General features: G+C 36.9%; 1 protein-coding gene across 1 annotated transcript; it reads right to left on the reverse strand.

Moving 5' to 3' along the window:
- Nucleotides 1–11872: 11872 nt before the first annotated feature.
- On the reverse strand, nt 11873–17033 carry LOC136418721 (uncharacterized). Its single transcript, XM_066404887.1, has 2 exons — nt 12729–17033; nt 11873–12451 (listed from the first exon to the last, which is right to left on the reverse strand). The coding sequence occupies exons 1-2, from the start codon at nt 17031–17033 to the stop codon at nt 11873–11875; spliced, it is 4884 nt and encodes a 1627-aa protein (XP_066260984.1).
- Between the last annotated feature and the right edge of the window lie 4724 nt (nt 17034–21757).

Below are 21757 nucleotides of genomic sequence, written 5' to 3' on the forward strand. Positions count from 1 at the left end.
GGCTCATTCCTAAAACCCTCTAATCATGCATTGATCGACACCCTGCCTAGAATACCCCCCTGTTTTCTCATCCTTAAACTGATATCCTTTATGTCCCTACTCATATTCTTCTCTACCCTGCCCTTTAATTCCCTTAATCATTTTTTGTGTCTCCTATAGCATCCTTCAATATAAGATAATCCTTGCTAACAACGCTCTTATATGGTTTCTTATCCTATAGACACATCGACATTTCCATAACCTTTCTTATCTTACTTTGCGGATCCCCAATTGAATTCCTTTTTATCAACCGACTGTTCATATGTTTTACCCTTTGCAGTATAGGTATATTGTAAGCATTCCTTTTCTTATTATCTCCCTTTTTTCTAGGTTAGCTGATTGATTGCCCTCTTCAGAATGCTTGGGGCTACCTACCGAAGCAGGATGGGATTCTCCATCGCTGAAGGAATCCGCCAGAGGAAAGTCCATTTTGTCAGTCAATATTTCCCTTTTAAGAGTATGTTTTATCCCTTCCGCCAGGTGTTTTGCCAGTTGCCTCAGGTACCTTTGGGGTCCTCCGTCAGAATTAATTTCCTGGTTTCGGATGCCAGGGGCATCCAGGAGCCACCACGAGAGGGTGCCGCTTGAACCTTAACTTTCAATTGATCTGAACCTTGCAAATAAATAACACTTTAAAGGGAAAACAGCCTACAACAATTTGGCAAACAAATCAGACGGATCATGCATAGCTGTTTTAAAGCTGTAATTAATGAATTTTTTCTCATTGTAAAATGCATGTAACTTTAGAAGTTGTGTAATTTTGTTTTTAAATTTATTTTTTGGATTTTTATGTTTTAATATGCTCAGATGAAACATTGATTGAATCATGCATAAATCATTAGTATTAGTATGTTTGCGTACGTAGGCACATAAATTTTGAAATCAGTAAATTGGTGCCAATGACTATCCATGCCCTTAAGAATGTTAAAAGAAATTGAAGAATCCGGTATTAGTAATTGCACTGGCGCCAATGTACCATGAATGTATAAACCTTGCTTAAACCAAGTTTTAGATTATACAGGGTGGCTACTTAGTGTGAGGAAGTCCAATATCTCAGCACATATGCGATTAAGAAGAAAAAGTTTCGCACAATAGATTTTATTATGTAACAGGTTCGTATTATAAAATTATTTTCAAATCTACAAGGTCCGCCATAAAAGTGTGACAATAACAAATTAGAATTTTTTTTAAATGGAAGCCCCTAATTTTTTGCCATTTTAGGATTTCTCGTTAAATTTTAAGGTCAATTTATGTAAGGGATCTTATTTTTAAAATTTACCATTTCTGAATTATTCAGGAAAATTTGAAAATTTTGACAGCTGCAAGTTCCCTTAGAAATCGATGCTGTGCCCTAAGCGTTGCGAATTTCGAAATTGGCCTTCTGGAGCTCCAAGAGGATTTAATAAGCCAAGTTTTGACGTATTTGAATTTGAGAAAAAGTCTTCCACAATCACCGAAATATGCCTCCGAAGTTGCATGATTTCCAACGTCAATAACTTGCTTATTTCAAATGGAATGTCCCAAATTTCTCAATGGCATAGTGTTCAGAATTTAAAAATCTACAATTTTTGTTAACATTACTCTATCTCTAAAACCAGCTATTTCTGTGTTCCCGAAAATTCTTCCCTTTTGGCTTCTAAATGTTTTGATAGTCGCATTGGTGATTCAAAACAACACTAAAAAATCTACAACTCTTTCAGTTATTATATATTTTGTGAGTTTGTGAGAGATTATATGACTGAATTATATTATTATGAATTTATTATTTCTAATTTGATAAATTGTCCATTTTTTAAACGATATTAAAAACTAAAAATTGAACTAACTGATGTTTAGTCACTCTTTGTTGGCAGTGGTGAGAAAGTGCAACTGCTTTTTGTCGGCACGGGTGAGAAAGTGCCGCCACTCTTTGTCGATATTCGTGAGAAAGTACCGATCAAGTACTATCGGTAATGCTATAATGCCGCAGGTGGTGTCATAAATCAATTATTGCTCTCTAGCCTAAGTATGATACTGTTTTATTAACCTTAGATTTAGTATTTAAGATTGCTTCGAACCTGAGAGGTCCTCTTTCTTTCGTGTAGCTCATCTGTATCTATTATCCGTGGAGCAGAAATGAAAATAGTGTATACATCATTAGAACCAAACTCTAGACAGCGATAATAAGAACCTACATAACTGAACCATGCATTAGTCACCATATCATTTTTGAGATGACATACAAATTAAGTTCGTAAGTATATTTTATAATATAGATTTCATCGTTTAATATACTTATTCGTATTGTTCAATAAAATGCTTGTTATTTGGTGTTTTTTTTTTTAATTTAAATTTAGTTCTTTATGTTTTTTATTGTTATTGTATCTTCCATTGAAACACCGTAATAAGATATCAAGGAATTGTTCATGAAGTCATCGCTCCATAGACATTACACATATTTAAGTCGTGCCCAAGTAAAAGAACTCTTATTGACTTAGCGCAAACTTCCTAACCGAAGGCGCTAATACAGTACTGAACATGAAAAAACGTGAAAGTCTGAAATCCTTAACAAAGCGAAGAAGCGTTAAATAGCACGAGATTGGTGTCATTCCGGAAGTGTCAATGGAATGCAAGATGAATTGAGTAGTTTTGCAGAAGTTGACATTTGGAGTGAACGAAGAAATTGCTACCAAGGGAAGATGGCAAGAGTAACGAGTAAAAGGTTTTCATCAAAACACCTTAATGTATGTTCTACCTGTATAACATCATGATCTAGAGCATGTATTTTGGAATTTGTATTTGGTGGTACAAAGTAACCGAATGAAGTTATAATTTATGATATTTGGGTGAACTGGGTAGTTCTTCCAGCCTAACTCAACATACCACTCCTTAAATTTATTTGCTAAAATCACCAATGTTATCCATGGAAACGCACCGGAAATTGTCCAACATTCTTAAAACATCAAGATTTTCTGGATTTTTCAATCCAAACTAGCAGTTTTTTTTCTCTTCCAGATCATTTTCCACTGTAGACAGTGATTTCAGTTCTTCATGTTTTAGTAGCTTTTCAAGTTCTTCAGCCTTCGATGATAATATAGCACGACCGATGGTTATCTTATATACATATCTTCCATTAAAATACACCTTTATTCGTTGTTTATCACGCCATATGTATCATCTATTACACCAAGTCTTCAAACTAAAGAGAACATATGGTAGCTTAAAAATAATGAAGAAGTGTACATTTGTTCTTTGTTTATCACTTCACATGTATCATCCATCATACTTACACTCACTAGCATATTCGGAGCACATACCTTTGTTTTTCTTTTCTCACGTCACATGTATCATCCATCGTGAGTATATTTCTTAGCAATATCAGCAAAACATTCCTTCGTTCTTCGTTTATCACTCTACATGTACCATCCGTCATGCATACACTCACTAGCATATTTGGAATAATGTATTTTGTTCTTCGTTTATCACTCTATATGTATTATCTATCATGCGTATACTCATTAATATATTCGGTAAAACGTACCTTTGTTCGTTGTTTATAACGCCACATGTATCATCTATCATGTGTGAATACATTAGGATAAACAGAGAAATGTACTTTTGTTCGTTGTTTGTAATGCTGCGTGTATGGTCCATCATACCTACATTCACTAGTATTTTTTTTTACTTTTTTATTAAATGCACCAAAGGGTGACATATGTATATTATATTACAATCTGATCATTTCTGATTAATGAGTAATTTTGCAACAACTTAATTTACTATTTTCAATTCCCTTCACTAAGATTTCACTCATCAGTGTTCCTTAGGTTCTATTAAACGTTTTACATTTAAGCTTTATCTGTACCCTAGCACTATACTCTGCTTTTATACTAGCACAATCACTTCACTAACTCATAAGGTTTCACTCTCTTGAATCTTCTTGTCTGGTTGGTGTTGTCAAGGAGCTGGAGGTCCTAGATGTTTACATGTTGTAGTAGTTGTTGTTCATGAGTTTTTGCAAGTTTGGTGATGGTTTCGTCTGCAGTTTCTATTTTGAGGTCACGATGAAGGTCACTGTTTCTGAAGTACCAAGAATCATCAACGGTATTCCTTAGTACTTTGTTTTGGAAACGTCGGATTATTTGTACATTACTTTTACTGGCATAACCCTATAGTTGGATGCCATATGTCTCACTGGTTGGAGAATCTGTATATACAGGGTAATTTAAAAAGGTGGTGCTAAACTTAAGAAGGTAATAGGGGACATTGCGTTAAATTTTTTTTACATATAAACCCTTAGTCGGAAATGAGCTGTTTTGGCTTTGGAGCAATTTATGTCCAAAAACATAATGTTATTTCGCTGATACCAACAGACTTCGATTTTTAATTCACTTTTACTAAAGATAATGCAAAAAAATTATAATAAAGTTTTAAAATGACGATCTCCAATGGAATTGGGCACCCGTTGTAACATATGCAGGTCCTGCTGCACGAAAAAGTTCCCTCCCTAATAGTTCCTCTTGGATGACTACAGGGGTTTCATAGACTAAGGATTTATTGTAATTCCAGAGTAGTTAAATCTAGATGTCGCGCTGGTGGAAGCAATAGATCCTCTTCTTCCGATTCATCGCCCAGAAAATTGTTGGTTCAGTTTATCCTGCACAGTATGGGCAAAATGTGGAGGTGCACCGCCATGTTGGAACCACATTCTATCTCACACACCCACAGGAACGTTTGTATTGTTTAATAGCTGAGAAAGTACGCCTTGTAAAAAAATTAGGTAAATATTACTAGTTAGCCGAGGTGAAAGCAGGTATGGACCAATTAAAAAGTTTTCAACAATACCGGCCCACATGTGATCCACATCTGATATGCTCTGACCCATATGGCATGATGATTGTGATCGTTCTATATATGGTTGTCGCGGCTATTGAAGTACCCGTCCTTAATAAAACAAACCACATTGGTAAATAAAATGCTTGAAGCAAAATCTGGTTGGTCTGCAATACATTGCACAAAATATCAACACAATTGTATCCATAGTTGATAGTCCTGCGGACTCAGTGTTTGCAATTTTTGAAGGTGATAAGGATACAATGGCTGCTCTTGAAGTACCCGTTACACGGTTGATTGGGGAGTATTTATTTGATGCTGCACTATTGCACGCGGGCTGGTGGTAAGTTGTTTGTCAATTTGATGCAAAACCTCTTCCTCAAAGGTCACTGTCCGTGCAGTTCGTGGACGTTCGCTTTCCCCATTTGGTTTAAAATTGCCTTTTTCTCTTAATCGACGATGGGTTGCCGGAAATGTTTTTCGGTAAGGATGTCGACGATTCGGAAAACGTTCAGCATAAACACATAAAAATGAAATGCGACTTGGTATCACAACAACTCACATTAGAATTAGAGTTCGCAAATTCATTCAAAACAATGGTTTACAATTTGAACATAAATATTAATAGTTTGTAGATTCGTTGGCAGTTGTTACGTTTTGATTAATTTTTATTCTTCCTAATACAGCGTTTTGTTTAGCGATTCTTTATTATTATTTTATTCTGGTAGTTTTACAGCAATAAGAGATTCAACATCTCTTTACATTTTATCTAACAGATCAAGATGAGTTTTATTATTTCTGGCAGATAGACTACTTAACAAGGAAGTTTTATAATAGTTTGAATTATTAGGGCGCAAACCATTTTTATTTCTTATTTCGATTTTCTAATCAAGTTATTTTGATCTTAACGTGACGTACATGTATATACAATAAGCTGACTATTTCATGTAGTTCATAATAATTTTAGGTAATTTGTTATGGGATGTGTACTACTAACTTTCTTAAAGAAAAAATTTCCAAATTTAATAATGTTGGCTGTTTCAATTTATTTCAATGCACCGCAAATACACCAATTATACTGAACAATTGGAAAACAAAAAATCGTATATATCTGGAAAACGATAACATTTTGTATATAACTAAGTTTTATTAAATCGATTCAAAATTATCTATTTTACAATCCTGCTCAGTTTCCTCCACCAATTACCAAACACTCTATATAACGAAGTGATAAATTAAAAATATAAACATGTGATCTTTTAAAATGTTATACAGTGTACCAAAGGATAGCCCCAAATCTTTGGAAAAGGTTCTAATGCTTGAATGAGGATTAATTTCAATACTTACCAAAACATGAATAATGTTTTCTTCTGTACTTTTTTCTATTCGGATTCTTCTTTGTCGTCGATTGGTTACAGTTCTAAGGCCATTGAATCGTAGACGATGAGCTAAACGCTTAAAAACTTTGCTTTGGTAATATTGTCTTGCAGGAAACTTAAACGCATATATTCTTGTTGTAATTGTAGCATTTTAAAAACATTCGAAATAAACCGCAAGCATATCGAAGACTTTCTTGTTAGATATCGGCATTTTTTAAATAGATTTCGCAACACGATAATTAACATATGTATAAGAACACCTGATAATGAATTCAAATTAAATATGTTTTTGACGTGGTATACTTGTTCTTCTACAAAATTCATAACATTTTAATGGAATAAGGGTCAATTTTTAGATGGCCTAATAATTTTATTTTGACAATAGTTACTGCAGAAACGCTGAAATCATATGATGCCGTTGTTAATTTCAATGTTTCTATAGAAATTAGTAACAGTCAAATAACTTTATTAGAAGAATGATATGTCAGCACCCGAGAGTTGTAATTTTGACAGTGATAATTTTGTGATTTTAAATAATAATAAATTTGTCATTTTCTGTCACAATTTTGCTATCTTTAGTAAAATTTTGTGCCCTTTCCAATAGAAGAATAAAAAATATCTTTTTGTATTTACAAAATTCAAGAAAAGTGCAAACTTTGGTAGAAACGCATTTATGCGCCCTCTAGCGGCAATCACAAAATTCAAAATTAACCATTTACTGCATTAATTTTTATTTTTCTAAAAAATAAACCAAATAAAAAAGTAAGATCAGATTGGTGAAAAAATATTTAAAAAATTTTACTCAAATGTTATACATTTTTTTAAAATAAAAAACGAATATGTGTTATATTTGGGACATTATGCGATATACAATAGTAATAAAGCTTCACTCTCTATGAAATCGAACAAAACAATTTTTTTTTAATTTAAACACAGCGACAGTTTGCACTTTGTACAATATACAGGGTGAGTCTTAAGTAATGCGACACAGAGTAATGATGGATTTTTGACATAAAAATAATTGAATTTAGCTAAATTTATGTTGATAATAGCAGCAAAAGTTGATAATAACTGAAATACAGAGGGCCAAAGTTGTAAAATAAAATCCAATTTTCTTTAATATCTCTGGAACAGTTCGGGCTAATTTCACGAAATTTCTTACCTAGGGGTTTTTTGAGATGATGGATTCAAATTTATCGACGATTTCGGTGTATCTTTTAGAGGGTGCCACAGTCGACGATTAGGAAGCATTTAAACCATTTTCACTTTTTTGCGCCACGGTGTATGTCATTTTGGACTCATAAAATTTGTTCCCCTGCTTTTTCTATTTAAAAAAGTTATACCTTATTGGTGTCGCTAGGAACAATGTTTTTCGAGAAATTCAATTAAATTACTTAAATTCCCATTTCTTCTATTTGTTCACGTGTAACAACATAATTTTTTTGTATTGTTAAAAAAGCACAAAGATAACATTAGAACAATTTAATACCATAGTTGGTCTTCTATTAACATATCTGCTTAAGCTTCAAACGAATATTTTAACAATAGCTAAAACAACTACGACGTTACTTCATCTTAGTATTCTATAATATAATAAATGAATGATATGACTTATGAAAACAAAGATATGTCAAACAAAAATTCAATTTCAGTGCATTGTATTTGTAAAGTATGCAAATAAATTTACAATTTAATTAAAATGCCGAGACATAATAATTATTCTAATGTTGAAATGAGAGATATGGTGTGTGTATACGCTCAGAAGAATTATAATGGGCGTCAAGCTTGTCAACGTTATTTCGAAATGTACCTGAATCGACAACAACCAAATTTTAAAACTTATAAAAGAATTTACGATCGATTGGGTGAGACCGGCTCGTTTCAACATAAAAATAAACTTTGGACGCCCGAAAATTATTACACCAGAGCAAGAAGAAGAAATTCTAGAAGGCGTGTCGATGTTCCAGAAATAAGGGCAAGGCGTATGGCAGCACGTGCAGGAGTAAACCAAAAATCAGTAGCGCAAATTTTTCATGAAGAAAAACCGTATGCGTACCATTTTACACCGGTACAAAACTTATGTGAAATCGATCTTTAAGCAAAATTGCAATTTTGTAACTTCTTTCGTATGCGCCAGAATGCAGATCTACTGTTTTTAAATAAGGTCCTTTTTACGGATGAGGCAACTTTTACCCGTCGAGGTATAATTAACTACCGTAACAAATACGCATGGGACACAGAAAACCCTCACTTAATTACTGAACACCACTTTCAGCACGAATTTAAAATAAATATTTGGTGCGGGGTTATTGACAACTATTTCGTAGGACTCTATGTTTTACCACCTAAATTGAATGGTCTTCTGTACTTAGAGTTCCTCCAAAATGAACTAGGGAACTATCTTGATGATATGCCTCTGAATTTAAGGCAAGTAATGTTTTTTATGCAAGGTGGCGCACCCGCACATTTTTCCCGTCCAGTAAGGGATTTCTTAAATACACGTTTTGCCAATCGTTGTATAGGACGTGAATTTTAAATACCCTGGCCTCCACGGAGCCCCGACTTCAATTCTATGGACTTTTGTGCATTGAGTTACATGAAATCTTCGGTTTACCAAAATACAATAAATACACCCGAGGAATTATTAAACAAAATTCAAAATGCAGCAACATTATTTCGGAATGAACAATTTCTATTTAAAATAAAGATGTCGTTTTGTAAAAGAATTGTAAAATGTATCCAAGTAAATGGTGGACACGTCGAACGCTTGTTGTCACAGGAAGATATGTTTAATTTCTAATTGTTTTAGTTATTGTTAAAATATTCGTTTGAAGCTTATGTAGATATGTTAATACAAGACCAACTATGGTATAAAATTGTTTTAATATTATCTTTGTGCTTTTTTAACAATACAAAAAAATTATGTTGTTACACGTGAACAAGTAGGGGAAATTGTTGTATACTGGGACAATATTTTTTAAGTAGCTTTATTATCTTTTATTTATTTTCAGTAATAGGGAATACTTATTAAATCATATGAGACCTACAAATAGCAAATAAAAAATGCTAAAACAGTTAAAAAAAATATTAACTTTACCAAAAAAAACATATGTCCCATTATGCACCCATGTCCCAATATGAACAGCAGTAGGGTTCATAGTGGGACCCAAGCAAGCATGTGAATACAGGGACGGCCTTAAAATTGGTAAGTTATGTAGAAAAGGAAGCACGCAAGTAAAATTATTTTCAACAATAAAGAAAAATTTTTATTTCTTATTATTTCTTATTATTTTTATTAGGGACATATACAAGATATGGATCATTTGTTGAAAAATACAAGAAAAAATCAAGAAAGTTACTTCTACTATTCGATGTTGTATAATGAAAAGTCGTAATTAAAACTCCATTGATTTGCAGCTCTTTTAGTTCCGCCTGCCATAATGGGAGAAGGAAGTTTAACAATAATATTTTCTTTTGGCACAAAATCTTTCATCTCTTTTCTCCGGATATAAAAACTTATCACTGGAGGTCTTCTTTAGAAAATTGATTAGACATTCACCAGACTCAATTTTGGCGACCTGACCAACAAAATGTTTAATCCTTTTTTTTAAAGGGTATTTAACAATAAGAAAATCATCAGGTCCTGTATCAAAACTATCTTCCATTGCAAATTCGTCGTAATCGTCAGAGCTGTTGTCATCACACATTTCTTCCATTGCAATATCACTGTCACTGGAATCTTCAAATAAATTCTTCCTAACATGTTTTACTTTTGATTGTTTAAATTTTAGTGTCTGTTTTATTATTTTCTCCTCTTCCTTTCGTTTCTTATTTTCCATTACTGGGGTATTTGTCAATTTCATGGATGTAACTTTTTTTCTTTTGTAAATCTGCTTTCTAGTTGTTGCTTTTAAATGCGGTCTTATCGATTCTGGAGCAACAATACCTTTTTTAGGGGTTACTTGTTGGATAGCTGTTTCTCTTGAGCCACCAGGTTGTGCTATGTCTGCAGCAATTGGTACATCCTCTGTATTGTTGAAAGGAGAAAGATCTCGATTGGCAAACTTGTAGGTAAATAATCGACATTCTTTGGCTAACAATCCATAGCACATATGAGACGCATGAATTAAATAATCACTAAGTAACAGCTCTTCATCATCCGAAAATATCGGAGTAAATCCATGACGTCTTTGAAAATCGAAAATACTCTTTTGGTTTTCTTCTGTATTTTTATATTTCACTATATATCTTTGTAAAGCAGACTTTGTTACCTCAAACTGACTTGCAGCTTGCCTAATTTTAATATTATTATTTACAACAGCTAATACTGCTTGTTTCATTTTTTCTGCGTTCTGCTTACGAATCTCTTTGCTTTCTTTGTAAGATTTATTATTTTTGCGAGGTCGTTTCTTCCTATCCATTTTCTGAGGAAAAAAAATTAATTACAAATAAAATAATAACTATGTTCTATAGTGGGAAAAGTCCCACTATACAACCATGTACATATTTTAGTTTATCATTTGATATTTGTACAAAATTACTAGATACTAGTAAAAGAATATCTAAACTTACCTTTAAAATCCTTCGACTAATGTACGCACTGATATTTATAGTTTTATTTGCATAAACAAATCATGAAATTTCACTAAACTCAACAAGGTAGAAAAAAACTGTTGCTCTGTGAAACACCCAGCACGACAATGTGCAAATACTGATCGCGCGGGACCAAGCTATTTAGGCTAATCCATAGAGAGCATTATAAGCACATTTCTCTCAAATTAATTCAAATTTATATCACGGGCGCTTTGTGGGAAATTTGAATAGACCCAGTATGCAACCTGTCCCACTATACAACAGTTTCCCCTAGATGAAATGGAAATTTAAGTAACTTAAATGAATTTTTCGAAAACCATTGTTCCTAGTGACACCAATAAGGTATAACGTGTTTAAATAGAAAAAGCTGGGGAACAAATTTTATGAGTCCAAAATGACATACACCGTGGCGCAAAAAAGTTAAAATGGTTTAAATGCTTCTGTTGAGGTTCCTTCGATAAACGAAAACCACAAAAACAACAATTTGGTTTACGAAAGTGGACTGTATTAAATTTCACTTATATAAATAATGGTAAAGTACTAGTCTAAGTATGAAGTGGGAGTTTGCTTAGTTGGGAAGATTACGAGTTACGTTTACGATCACATGTCTAGAGCGAGCACTGGTCAAAGAGAGCAAAATTACTGCAATCATCCCTTAAGTACTAAACCCGAGGAACTCCAACCAGGGGCGCACCAATACCAGAAGCCCTTACGGGCAATGGTCGCGCCTAAGGTCATAAAATCGCCGCCATCTGGCAAATACCTATACAAGTCGCTTTTATTGAAGTATTGCGATCCGCCGAATTGCGGATCGCGGCAAAGGTCCAATTTAGAAAGCTTCCTTTGACCAGTAGCGTATTTCCCAGCCATAAAGAGCCCTTCGATATGGCCTGGTGGGCACGATGGTCTGACGCCCAGATGGAATCCTTCAAATACGTATCGATGACCATGGGCGTAACTTAAGGGATAAAAGTACAAAACAAATTAACTAAGCAAACTACGCCAAGAAACAATAACCTAAAGTCCTTAACATGAATAACCTAAAGTCCTTAACATGCCCCCCGCCTTGAAGCGCTTGGAGCGTCTTCAACGACAGTCTCTACCGGCAAGGGACATATCTTACTAAACGAGCGCTTCACCAGACCACTGGAAGTTCTTATGGTAGCTACACGGTTCACTCCGTCCCGGCCAGGATGCACTGCTACAATTCGTCCCATGCGCCATTTTGAGGGAGGCAAGTTATCTTCCTTGATGAGTACAAGCACTCCTTCTTGGACGTCTTGCTGCTGCGTTTTCCATTTCACCCTCTGCTGAAATTCGCTGATGTATTCCTTGCTCCATCGCTTCCAAAAGTGCTGCTTGATTAATTGGATTCTTTGGAATACGGACAGCCGATTTGCAGGAACATGTTGCAGGTCTGGGTCTGGCAGTTCCGTGATGCTTCTTCCAATCAGGAAGTGAGCAGGTGATAAGGGAGTTAGGTCATTGGGATCATGAGACATGGGAGAAAGAGGACGGGAATTGAGAATCGCTTCGATTTGTGCTAATAAAGTGATCAATTGTTCAAACGTTAGGTTGGCATTGCCCGCGACTCTCTTTAGGTGGTGCTTCACTGATTTGACACCAGCCTCCCAAAGACCTCCGAAATGAGGTGATTGGGCGGGTATGAAATGCCATTGCACACCTTCTCGAGCACATGAATCGACCAAATTGCGAGATTCTTTAATTAAGAAATTGCCGAATTTTGACAACTCCCGATTGGCACCGACGAAATTTGTACCATTATCCGAGTAAACGTGACTAGGCCGTCCACGCCGAGCCACAAACCGACGAAAGGCGAGCAAAAACGACTCACTACTGAGATCGGACACCAATTCCAAATGCAAAGCATATAAAGACGCTTACGTAGCACTTGGACAACCTCGAGCCGCGACCCTTTTTATCCCTAGTATGGAGAGGACCCATGTAGTCCACTCCTACCACCGAAAATACGCGTCCAACAGTTAAGCGCTCTTGTGGAAGGTCACCCATGATAGGCGCTAAACATTGAGGATTAAATCGCGAACAAGTAGTGCAATTTCTAACAGTAGCCCTTATCAGGTTACGAGACGCGACAATCCAAAATTTCTCCCTTATGAACGAGAGCAGTAGTTGAGGACCGGCGTGCATTAACCTTTTATGCTCATACTCGCATAACATCCGCGACAATCGATGTTTGGGAGAGAGAAGCATAGGATGCTTCTTATCAAAATGATAAGGCGAGTTTCGCAGCCTTCCTCCTACTCTCATTACGCCCTCCCTGTCCACGAACGGACTCAAACTCAGCAGTTTACTTTTTGGGCTCAAGGCGATCCCCCCGGTGAGACGATCATATTCATCCGGAAAACTGTCCCTCTGAGCAATCCTAACTAAGGTTTTAGTAGCATCATTTAGCTCTAAGCTCGATAATGAGCCACTCACGACGTCCCGTTTCAGCGACCTCGAACGACAATTGAGAATAAAACGAAGCACGCATGCTGTGATTCGAATCAACCGATTAAAATCTGAGTAACGTTCAAAGAGATAATCCCCCGCGGACACGAGCGCGAAGACACCCTTCGAAACACGCACCTCCGGTATCTCCTTAGGTCCTTTAAAAGTATTTGGCCAATGACGTTCCTCAGAAAGAAGAAAGGAAGGGCCATTCCACCAAAGGCTCACTTCGACGAGTTTGTTGGGAAATACCCCCCTCGACAATAGGTCCGCAGGATTTTCTTTCGTGGGAACGTGTCGCCATTCATATTCCCCTGCAAGCGATTGAATCTCCGATACCCGTGAGCTGACAAAGATTTTTAGACTACTGGGGGACATCTTTAACCAACTCAAGACTATAGACGAATCCGACCAGCATACACACCTATCAAATTGCAATCTGGCGGAAGCCCTTATTTTACTCATTAGCCGGGCCATGACTAATGCACCGCACAGTTCTAAACGAGGGACAGTCAGAGATTTTAACGGACTCACCTTGCTTTTGGCGCACAATAGCCTCACTGCTATGTCGCCGTTTCTATCAACAGATCTGACGTAAACAGCGCTACCATAAGCTGCCTCGCTGGCGTCAGAAAAACCATGCAACTCATGGCGTACAGCATCCAAGCATGCGATGTGGCGATAAATATTAATTTTGTTAAGACTTGGTAGCTCACTACGAAACTTAACCCAAGCCGTATGCAAATGGGCAGGGACCGACTCATCCCACGACAACTTTTCCAACCAAAGTTTCTGAATGAGGATCTTTGCGACAATTATCGAAGGAGACAGCAGACCCAAAGGATCAAAGACTTGCGAAATGCTGGATAGGATGGTGCGCTTAGTCACCTTTATTCCTCCCTCAGACAGACGAATTTTGTACGACAGAATGTCCGACGAACACTGCCATGTCAACCCTAAAATCTTAGCCCTATCATCGCCATTGAAGTCTAACACTTGGAAGTCCTCACTTCCTTGACTTACGGAGTCCAAAATTGCAGGTTCGTTGGAAATCCATTTTCTCAACTTGAATCCACCGCCCGACAATGCGGCCGAAACCCTGCTACAAACGCTAACTCCTTCCTCAATCGAATTTACTGAGTGAAGGAAGTCATCAACATAAAACGACGATTTTATTATAGATGCTACATCAAGTTCGCACTCCTCGGCGATTTGATGAAGACACCTCACGGCCAGGAAACTGGCGCTAGCTTGACCGTATGTTACGGTGTTTAATTCGAAAGCCTCGACAGGGGCTGAGGGCGATTCCCTCCAAAGAATTCTTTGCAACGCTCGTTGCTTAGGCTCAACTAATACTTGCCTATACATCTTGGCGATATCCGCCGATACTACAAAACGAAATTCACGAAACCGAATCAAAATGTCGAACAAATCGGGCTGGATGACAGGACCAACCATTTGCAACTCATTAAGGGATTTGCCTGTTGAAGAAGGCATGCTACAATCGAATACAACCCTTAATTTAGTAGTGCAGCTTTCCGATTTGATCACAGGATGATGAGGCATGTAGTAGACGACACTATCATCCTCATCAAGCACTCGAGACATGTGCCCCAGGCTCAAATATTCACGAATGAATTTGCAATATTCATCCTTCATCCCTTGATCCTTACTGAGCTTACGCTCTAACGACAAAAACCTTTGGAGAGCCTTCTCCTTCGAATTACCTAGCTCAGTGACAGGATGCTTGAAGGGGATAGCAACAACGAAACGACCGTCGGACGAACGCCTATGCGTTCTTTGGAAATGCTCCTCACATGAAAGCTCCTCAGCCGACCAGGCCTTGGTCTCAGCAAAGTTCTCTTCAACTTCCCAAAACCTTTTCAAGTCAAATTCGATTTCACGGCCACCATGCCTCGAATTGACGCTCAAGTTACAGACTGTGCCGCAGATGCCAGCCTGCATCATCGCTCCGGAGATGACCCAGCCGAACCTAGTTTTTTGCAGGATGGGGCTATTCGGACCAAGACTAATTTGACCAACACACAACAATCTATAAAACAATTCGCTACCTATTAAAAGGTCTATGGGACCAGGCCTATTGAATTCTGGATCCGCCAATGTAATGTTGGAAGGAATGTTTAATCGACTGACATCCACAACGGCACCAGGAATGAATCCGGTAATCCTGGGCAAGACTAAACATTTCAAAGAAGCTTGGTAACCCCTGCGTCGGGCACACACCTCGACGTTGCAACTGTGTGTTATTTCCGACGCCTTTAAACCCAATTCTCCGACTAGCATTTCAAATTTGTCCATCTTTATCTTTAGCCTTTTGCACAACGAAGAGCTAATGAAATTCGACTGTCTTCCCGAATCCAAAAGCGCGCGTACTTTCAAGCACGCTCCCCCGGCACTGCGAACCTCTACCAAAGCTGTAGACAGAAAGACATGGTTTTCCGAACTTAGTGCAGACAACGAAACCCTATGTTCCAAATTCTCCTCCGAATGGGAGATCGCCTCTTGCCCCCTGCTAGATTCAAAGTGCAACAATGTGTGGTGCTTAGTCGTACACTTGGCACAATGCTTTGCGCGACAATCTTTTCCGAAATGCCCTAGCTTTAGACAATTCAAACACAATTTGAGTTGTTTGGCTTTGTTAAATCTTTCGCTGGGAGGCATAGCCAGAAACCTTTGACAATTAACTAGTAGGTGATTTGCTTTACACACTACGCACTTCAAATCGCTTCCTACGAAAGTTTTAACACTTGCCCTATTGTGTTTGAATCCCACATTTTTCTCTATCTTAGTGCTGCCCCTTTGACGCTCGATTGCGGCTAGCATGTCTGCCCTATTTTTTAGGAACTCTCGCAAGGATTCCCACGAAGGAACCTCTTTCTTGTTGCCCTTCGCCTTTTCCCAATGCCTTTCCGTTACTCGATCCAGCTTGCTACCTACGAGACAGGCTATCAAATCACTCCAGTGTTCAGTTTTTTGACCCAACGCCGATAACGTCCTTAGATTTTTCCCTACGTTATCAATTAGGTCCCTCAGTTTATGAGCCGATTCCTTATCTACCGATTCTATCTCGAGTAACGCCTTCATGTGCATGTGTACAAGTACTCGCGTATTATTGTATCGCTCGCTTAAGGTTGTCCATGCGACATCATAATTATTATCAGTAAATGCCAGAGTTTCTAGAACCTGAGATGCCACACCTTGCAACGACGCCCGCAAGTAATGGAATTTTTGAATTTGATTTAACGAGTGGTTATTGTGTATCAAGCTTACATAGGTATCCCGAAAACCTAGCCAATCTTTATAATCACCAGAAAAGGTGGGTAACGAAATAACTGGCAACTTGACGCCTGCTAAGGGACTAGGAGGCATCGATTCATTTGCATTGCTGCATTTTGCCGATCTATCGGCCTTACTAAATTTGTTTAATAAACCTTTGCCTGCAGCCTTTAGGTCACAGAAGCGTCTTTCAAATTCATCCCGTTCATTTAATTCTTCATCATAGTCAGTAGCGTGTAGCTCCAACTCACTTTGGGCTGCATCAAACTTATCAAAAATATCATCTAATCTATTGAGTCTTTCTACTAGGCGATCAGTTTCATTACTATTTAATTCATTATCCAAATCAAAGCTTTCGATAAATCTGTCAAACATAGTAAGTTGGGCCTTGCATGTCCTCCTAGCCACGTTTAACTTTCTAAGTTCCTCTGCGGATGCCATAGTCTCAACAAATTAAATGTATTCAACTATAAATTACTATGAGCACCAATACAAATGACTACGGGTTGCAATTTGTGGCCGATTCAAGACTTTACAAATATGCAGCTATGATAATGTGATACACAAGATATTATTTGATCGATACGAGTAGCACAAATGAAACAATAAAGGTCAAAGAAATAAGGATAAAGGACTTACCCACTTCCCAAACAAAGCTCCCTAGCTTCCACGATGATCCAAGCACACCAAGCTTTTCTTTTTACTTAGCCACGACGACGAATGATTTTCTTGTTCTGGCACGTGTAGCGACTTCTACCAACGCCTACAGAACGATCTTTTGGTTTTGCGCGTGAACGACTTTTATCACGACACAAACGACGAACGATTTTCCACGAGCCCGAATCCGGCTCGAAGGACCAAAATGTTGAGGTTCCTTCGATAAACGAAAACCACGAAAACAACAATTTGGTTTACGAAAGTGGACTGTATTAAATTTCACTTATATAAATAATGGTAAAGTATTGGTCTAAGTATGAAGTGGGAGTTTGCTTAGTTGGGAAGATTACGAGTTACGTTTACGATCACATGTCTAGAGCGAGCACTGGTCAAAGAGAGCAAAATTACTGCGATCATCCCTTAAGTACTAAACCCGAGGAACTCCACCCAGGGGCGCACCAATACCAGACGCCATTGCGGGCAATGGTCGCGCCTAAGGTCATAAAATCGCCGCCATCTGGCAAATACCTATACAAGTCGCTTTCATTGAAGTATTGCGATCCGCCGAATTGCGGATCGCGGCAAAGGTCCAATTTAGAAAGCTTCCTTTGACTAGTAGTGTATTTCCCAGCCATAAAGAGCCCTTCGATATGGCCTGATGGGTACGATGGTCTGGAGCCCAGATGGAATCCTTCAAATACGTATCGATGCCCATGGGCGTAACTTAAGGGATAAAAATACAAAACAAATTAACTAAGCAAACTACGCCAAGAAACAATAACCTAAAGTCCTTAACACATGAAGAATTTGGTCTACGCCGTGGAAATAAAGGACGAAAACCAGTTACGACAACGTATTTTTGCTGCTGCCGATCATATTAGGAATACACCAGGAATTTTTCATCGCGTACGGGAAAATTGGTTAAAACGCTGTCGTGCATGTATGGACTCAAATGGTGGACATTTTGAACATTTGATGTAGTAAAAACAATTATAACTTTGTATTTTGATTGAGATATTAGTGGTGTAAAGTGTGTAATGTAACATGTTATACCAATAAGAGATGACAACAATGATTTAAAGGTAAGTAGCTTTTAAAAATAATAAGAATCACATAATTTTTAAATTTCATAAATTTAGTGCATTTTGTTAATTATGTACTGTAAAACCTACCAGACCCAAAAAAAAACGTGTAAAAAAGCAAACCCACTTCATGCGGCTACTTAGGTAAGTGTGAAATTGAAATAAATTCGACGCGACGTTGCCAATTCTCAGAAAATGTTTTTTTAATTTTCCAGGGAAATGGTTGTATTTACGACCCCTGTTGTAAGGAACTTTTTTGTTCAAAATGGTGTTCTTAATCACTGGTTAAATTTACGAAAGTTATTTCACTAACACCCTGTATAATATATATGTATAAACAATCTTTATTTCTCAAGGAAATGGGCTATCGACCTCGGCAGGGTCTTCCTGCCCTTTAACAAAATTAATCTTAATTCTAGACAATGCCAATAAGAGGAAAAAAAATATATATATATACAGGGTGTACCATTGAAAACTTTGCACCCGGCTTATTTTGAACCACGTTCCAAAATGTTAAAATTGCCGCGACACGTCCATCTTGTTTTCGAGGGGGACACATTTTAACGTTAGATACAGACTCGCCAGAACAACCCCCTTCGCGGGGGCGCATTCAACTTTAGAATCTTAAATGGCACTCTAGGTCGAGTGACACCTCATTCGAAAGGGTTTTTAATTCTGGTTGTCATCATGTAATTTTATTTTCAATTTTAGTTCATCTGTTGTTGGAAAAAAATTTTTACTTATGCTTAGAAATAAAAGGCAATTTTGTATTAATCATTTAATTAATTGTTTAAAATGCCAAAGGGAAAACTATGAAAAATTTCAATTTATTGTCACTGTAAAAACTGCTTGTTTAAAAATAAACGGTATTTTGAATAATGGGAAAAAATTGGTACTGATAACAAATTTACCAGTCAATATCTTTTAGTCGCTAGTCAGTTCTCAAAGAAAACTATTTAGTAGAAGTGTGTGTGTTTAGTAACTATACTAATTCTAAAAATGACTTATTCGAAAGACGAAAGGGTGGAAATAATTTCTCTCTATTTTAAAAACGCAATAATAATGCACGGCTCACGGCAAGAATTTTTAATGAGCGTCACCCAAATACACGCACCTCTGATGTTTACGTCGCCAGTTTGGTTCAAAAGTTCTGTGAAACAGGATCAGTGGAAAATAAAAAACGACAATTTCGAAACCCTGTTAGAAATGAAGTTATCGAAATTGCCGTTCTTGGTCATGTGGAAGTGGATCATAATTTAAGCATTCGTAAGCTATCTGAAATTTCGGGAGTTTCTAGCACACATTGTCAACGCATTTTAAAAACTTATAAATACCATCCTTATCAACTACAATTAGTTCAAGAACTGAATGAAGACGATCCTGATCGTCGTTTGCAGTTTGCGGAAGAGATGACTAACCGACTAGCAAACGATCAAAATCTTTTATATTCAATATGTTTTTCCGACGAATGCACTTTTTATCTGAATGGCTTGGTAAATCGTCATAACATTATTGGAGTGACACCAATCCGACATTATTTAGAGAGGAACATACTCAACATCCGGAAAAACTTAATGTGTGGGCAGGAATTCTCGGAAATAAAATCATTGGACCATATTTTCTGGCAGGAAATCTTAATGGGGATATGTATCTTGAGCTTTTGAATGACTACATTTATCCAAATATTGTTGATACTATGGAAAACGATGACAACATTTTAGAAGACAATGTTTGGTTGCAAGAAGATGGCGCACCTCCACATTTTACCGTTGCAGTTCGTCAGTTTTTGAATGAAAATTTTCCAAATCAATGGATAGGTCGCCGCGGACCTATTGAGTGGCCACCCAGATCACCTCATCTGACACCACTCGATTTTTTTTTATGGGGACATTTAAAGTCTAAAATTTATGCCACTCAGCCGCAGTCTCTAGAAGAACTCAGGCGGCGTATCATTGAAGAATGCCACCTAATTACCCCCGATATTCTTAACAATGTTCGACGAAATGTTGAACAACGTTTTTATTATTGCATGGAAGTGAGAGGTGGGCATTTTGAACAATTAATTAAATGATTAATACAAAATTGTCTTTTATTTCTAAGCATAAGTAAAAATTTTTTTACAACAACAGATGAACTAAAATTGAAAATAAAATTACATGATGACAACCAGAATTAAAAACCCTTTCGAATGAGGTGTCATTCGACCTAGAGTGCCATTTAAGATTCTAAAGTTGAATGCGCCCCCGCGAAGGGGGTTGTTCTGGTGAGTCTGTATCTAACGTTAAAATGTGTCCCCCTCGAAAACAAGATGGACGTGTCGCGGCAATTTTAGCATTTTGGAACGTGGTTCAAAATAAGCCGGGTGCAAAGTTTTCAATGGTACACCCTGTATATATATGTTGGTTCATTATTTCATATATAAAATGAAGCGATCCTATTCCTGAAGCGCTCATACTAATACCGCAACTCCGCCGTGTTTTAAACTTGGTCGCAAATTTTCTTTATTAAATTCAGTGATTTTTTTCCGCTATACTATAAAATATCTTTTATTTTCTAAAACTTCAAATTTGCTGTCATCAGTGAAAATCACTTTATTCCAATGTTATGGGGGTGTTAATATGAATCCTGGCGAACTCTAAGCGTTTCTTCCGATTGACTTCGTTTATAAAGTATTTTTTACAAGTTAGTTTGCCATGGTACCCTTTGTTTCTTAAATAATTCCTAATAGTACTGGCTAAGACGTCCTTATTGTTGAAATTTTTCAGTTCTGTAGCGATTTTTTCTGCACTTATTTGTAGGTTTTCTTTTACTTTTCATGTGATTAAATGTTTCAAGTAAACATTTATTTTTCTTGGCCGTCCTGAGCATCGTCAATTTTTTAATGTTTTTCGCAGGCAATATTTGTCTATTATGCTTTGAATAATAGATCTTGATCAGTTTACTATTCGACTAATTTCTACCAATGATTTGCAGTCATTATGTAGTTTAAGAATTATTCATCGCTATTTTTCTGATGTTGCGCTATTTTTACGTCCCATTATCACAATAGGCCAAAAATTTTATGTAATTACCCAGAACGAACTAAACTAATTACTTCTATTAATTATTAATCAGTTTTCTTGGATAGATCACTTCTGAACTAGTTTAAGGTGCAAAATAGAGAAGAGTACGAATACTTTTTGCGAGCACATTCCTGCACATTTTTTTGTTTATATTGTTATTTTCATATCGACTAAAAGTCTTTTTTCTTTTTTGGTAAAAAATATATCGTAAAAAGGTCAAAGAACATTTATGATTATTTGTGTTTTTGTAAAAATTACTTAATAGCATCAAAACAATACTATTTATATATAATGATCTGGTATACCAATACTTTCTGCACTGACTGTGTGTGTGTATGGCTCGATCCCAGATATGATACATCAT

This window comes from Euwallacea similis, chromosome 37 (genome assembly GCF_039881205.1).
Source record: "Euwallacea similis isolate ESF13 chromosome 37, ESF131.1, whole genome shotgun sequence".
Lineage (NCBI taxonomy): Eukaryota > Metazoa > Arthropoda > Insecta > Coleoptera > Curculionidae > Euwallacea > Euwallacea similis.

Bases quoted from the DNA above. Each gene is read 5' to 3' on its own strand.
- LOC136418721 (XM_066404887.1), bottom strand. From the start codon at position 17,033: ATGGCATCCGCAGAGGAACTTAGAAAGTTAAACGTGGCTAGGAGGACA. The intron at 12,452-12,728 runs GTAAGCGTCTTT...GGTCTTTGGGAG, and splicing joins CGAGGTTGTCCAAGTGCTAC to GCTGGTGTCAAATCAGTGAA.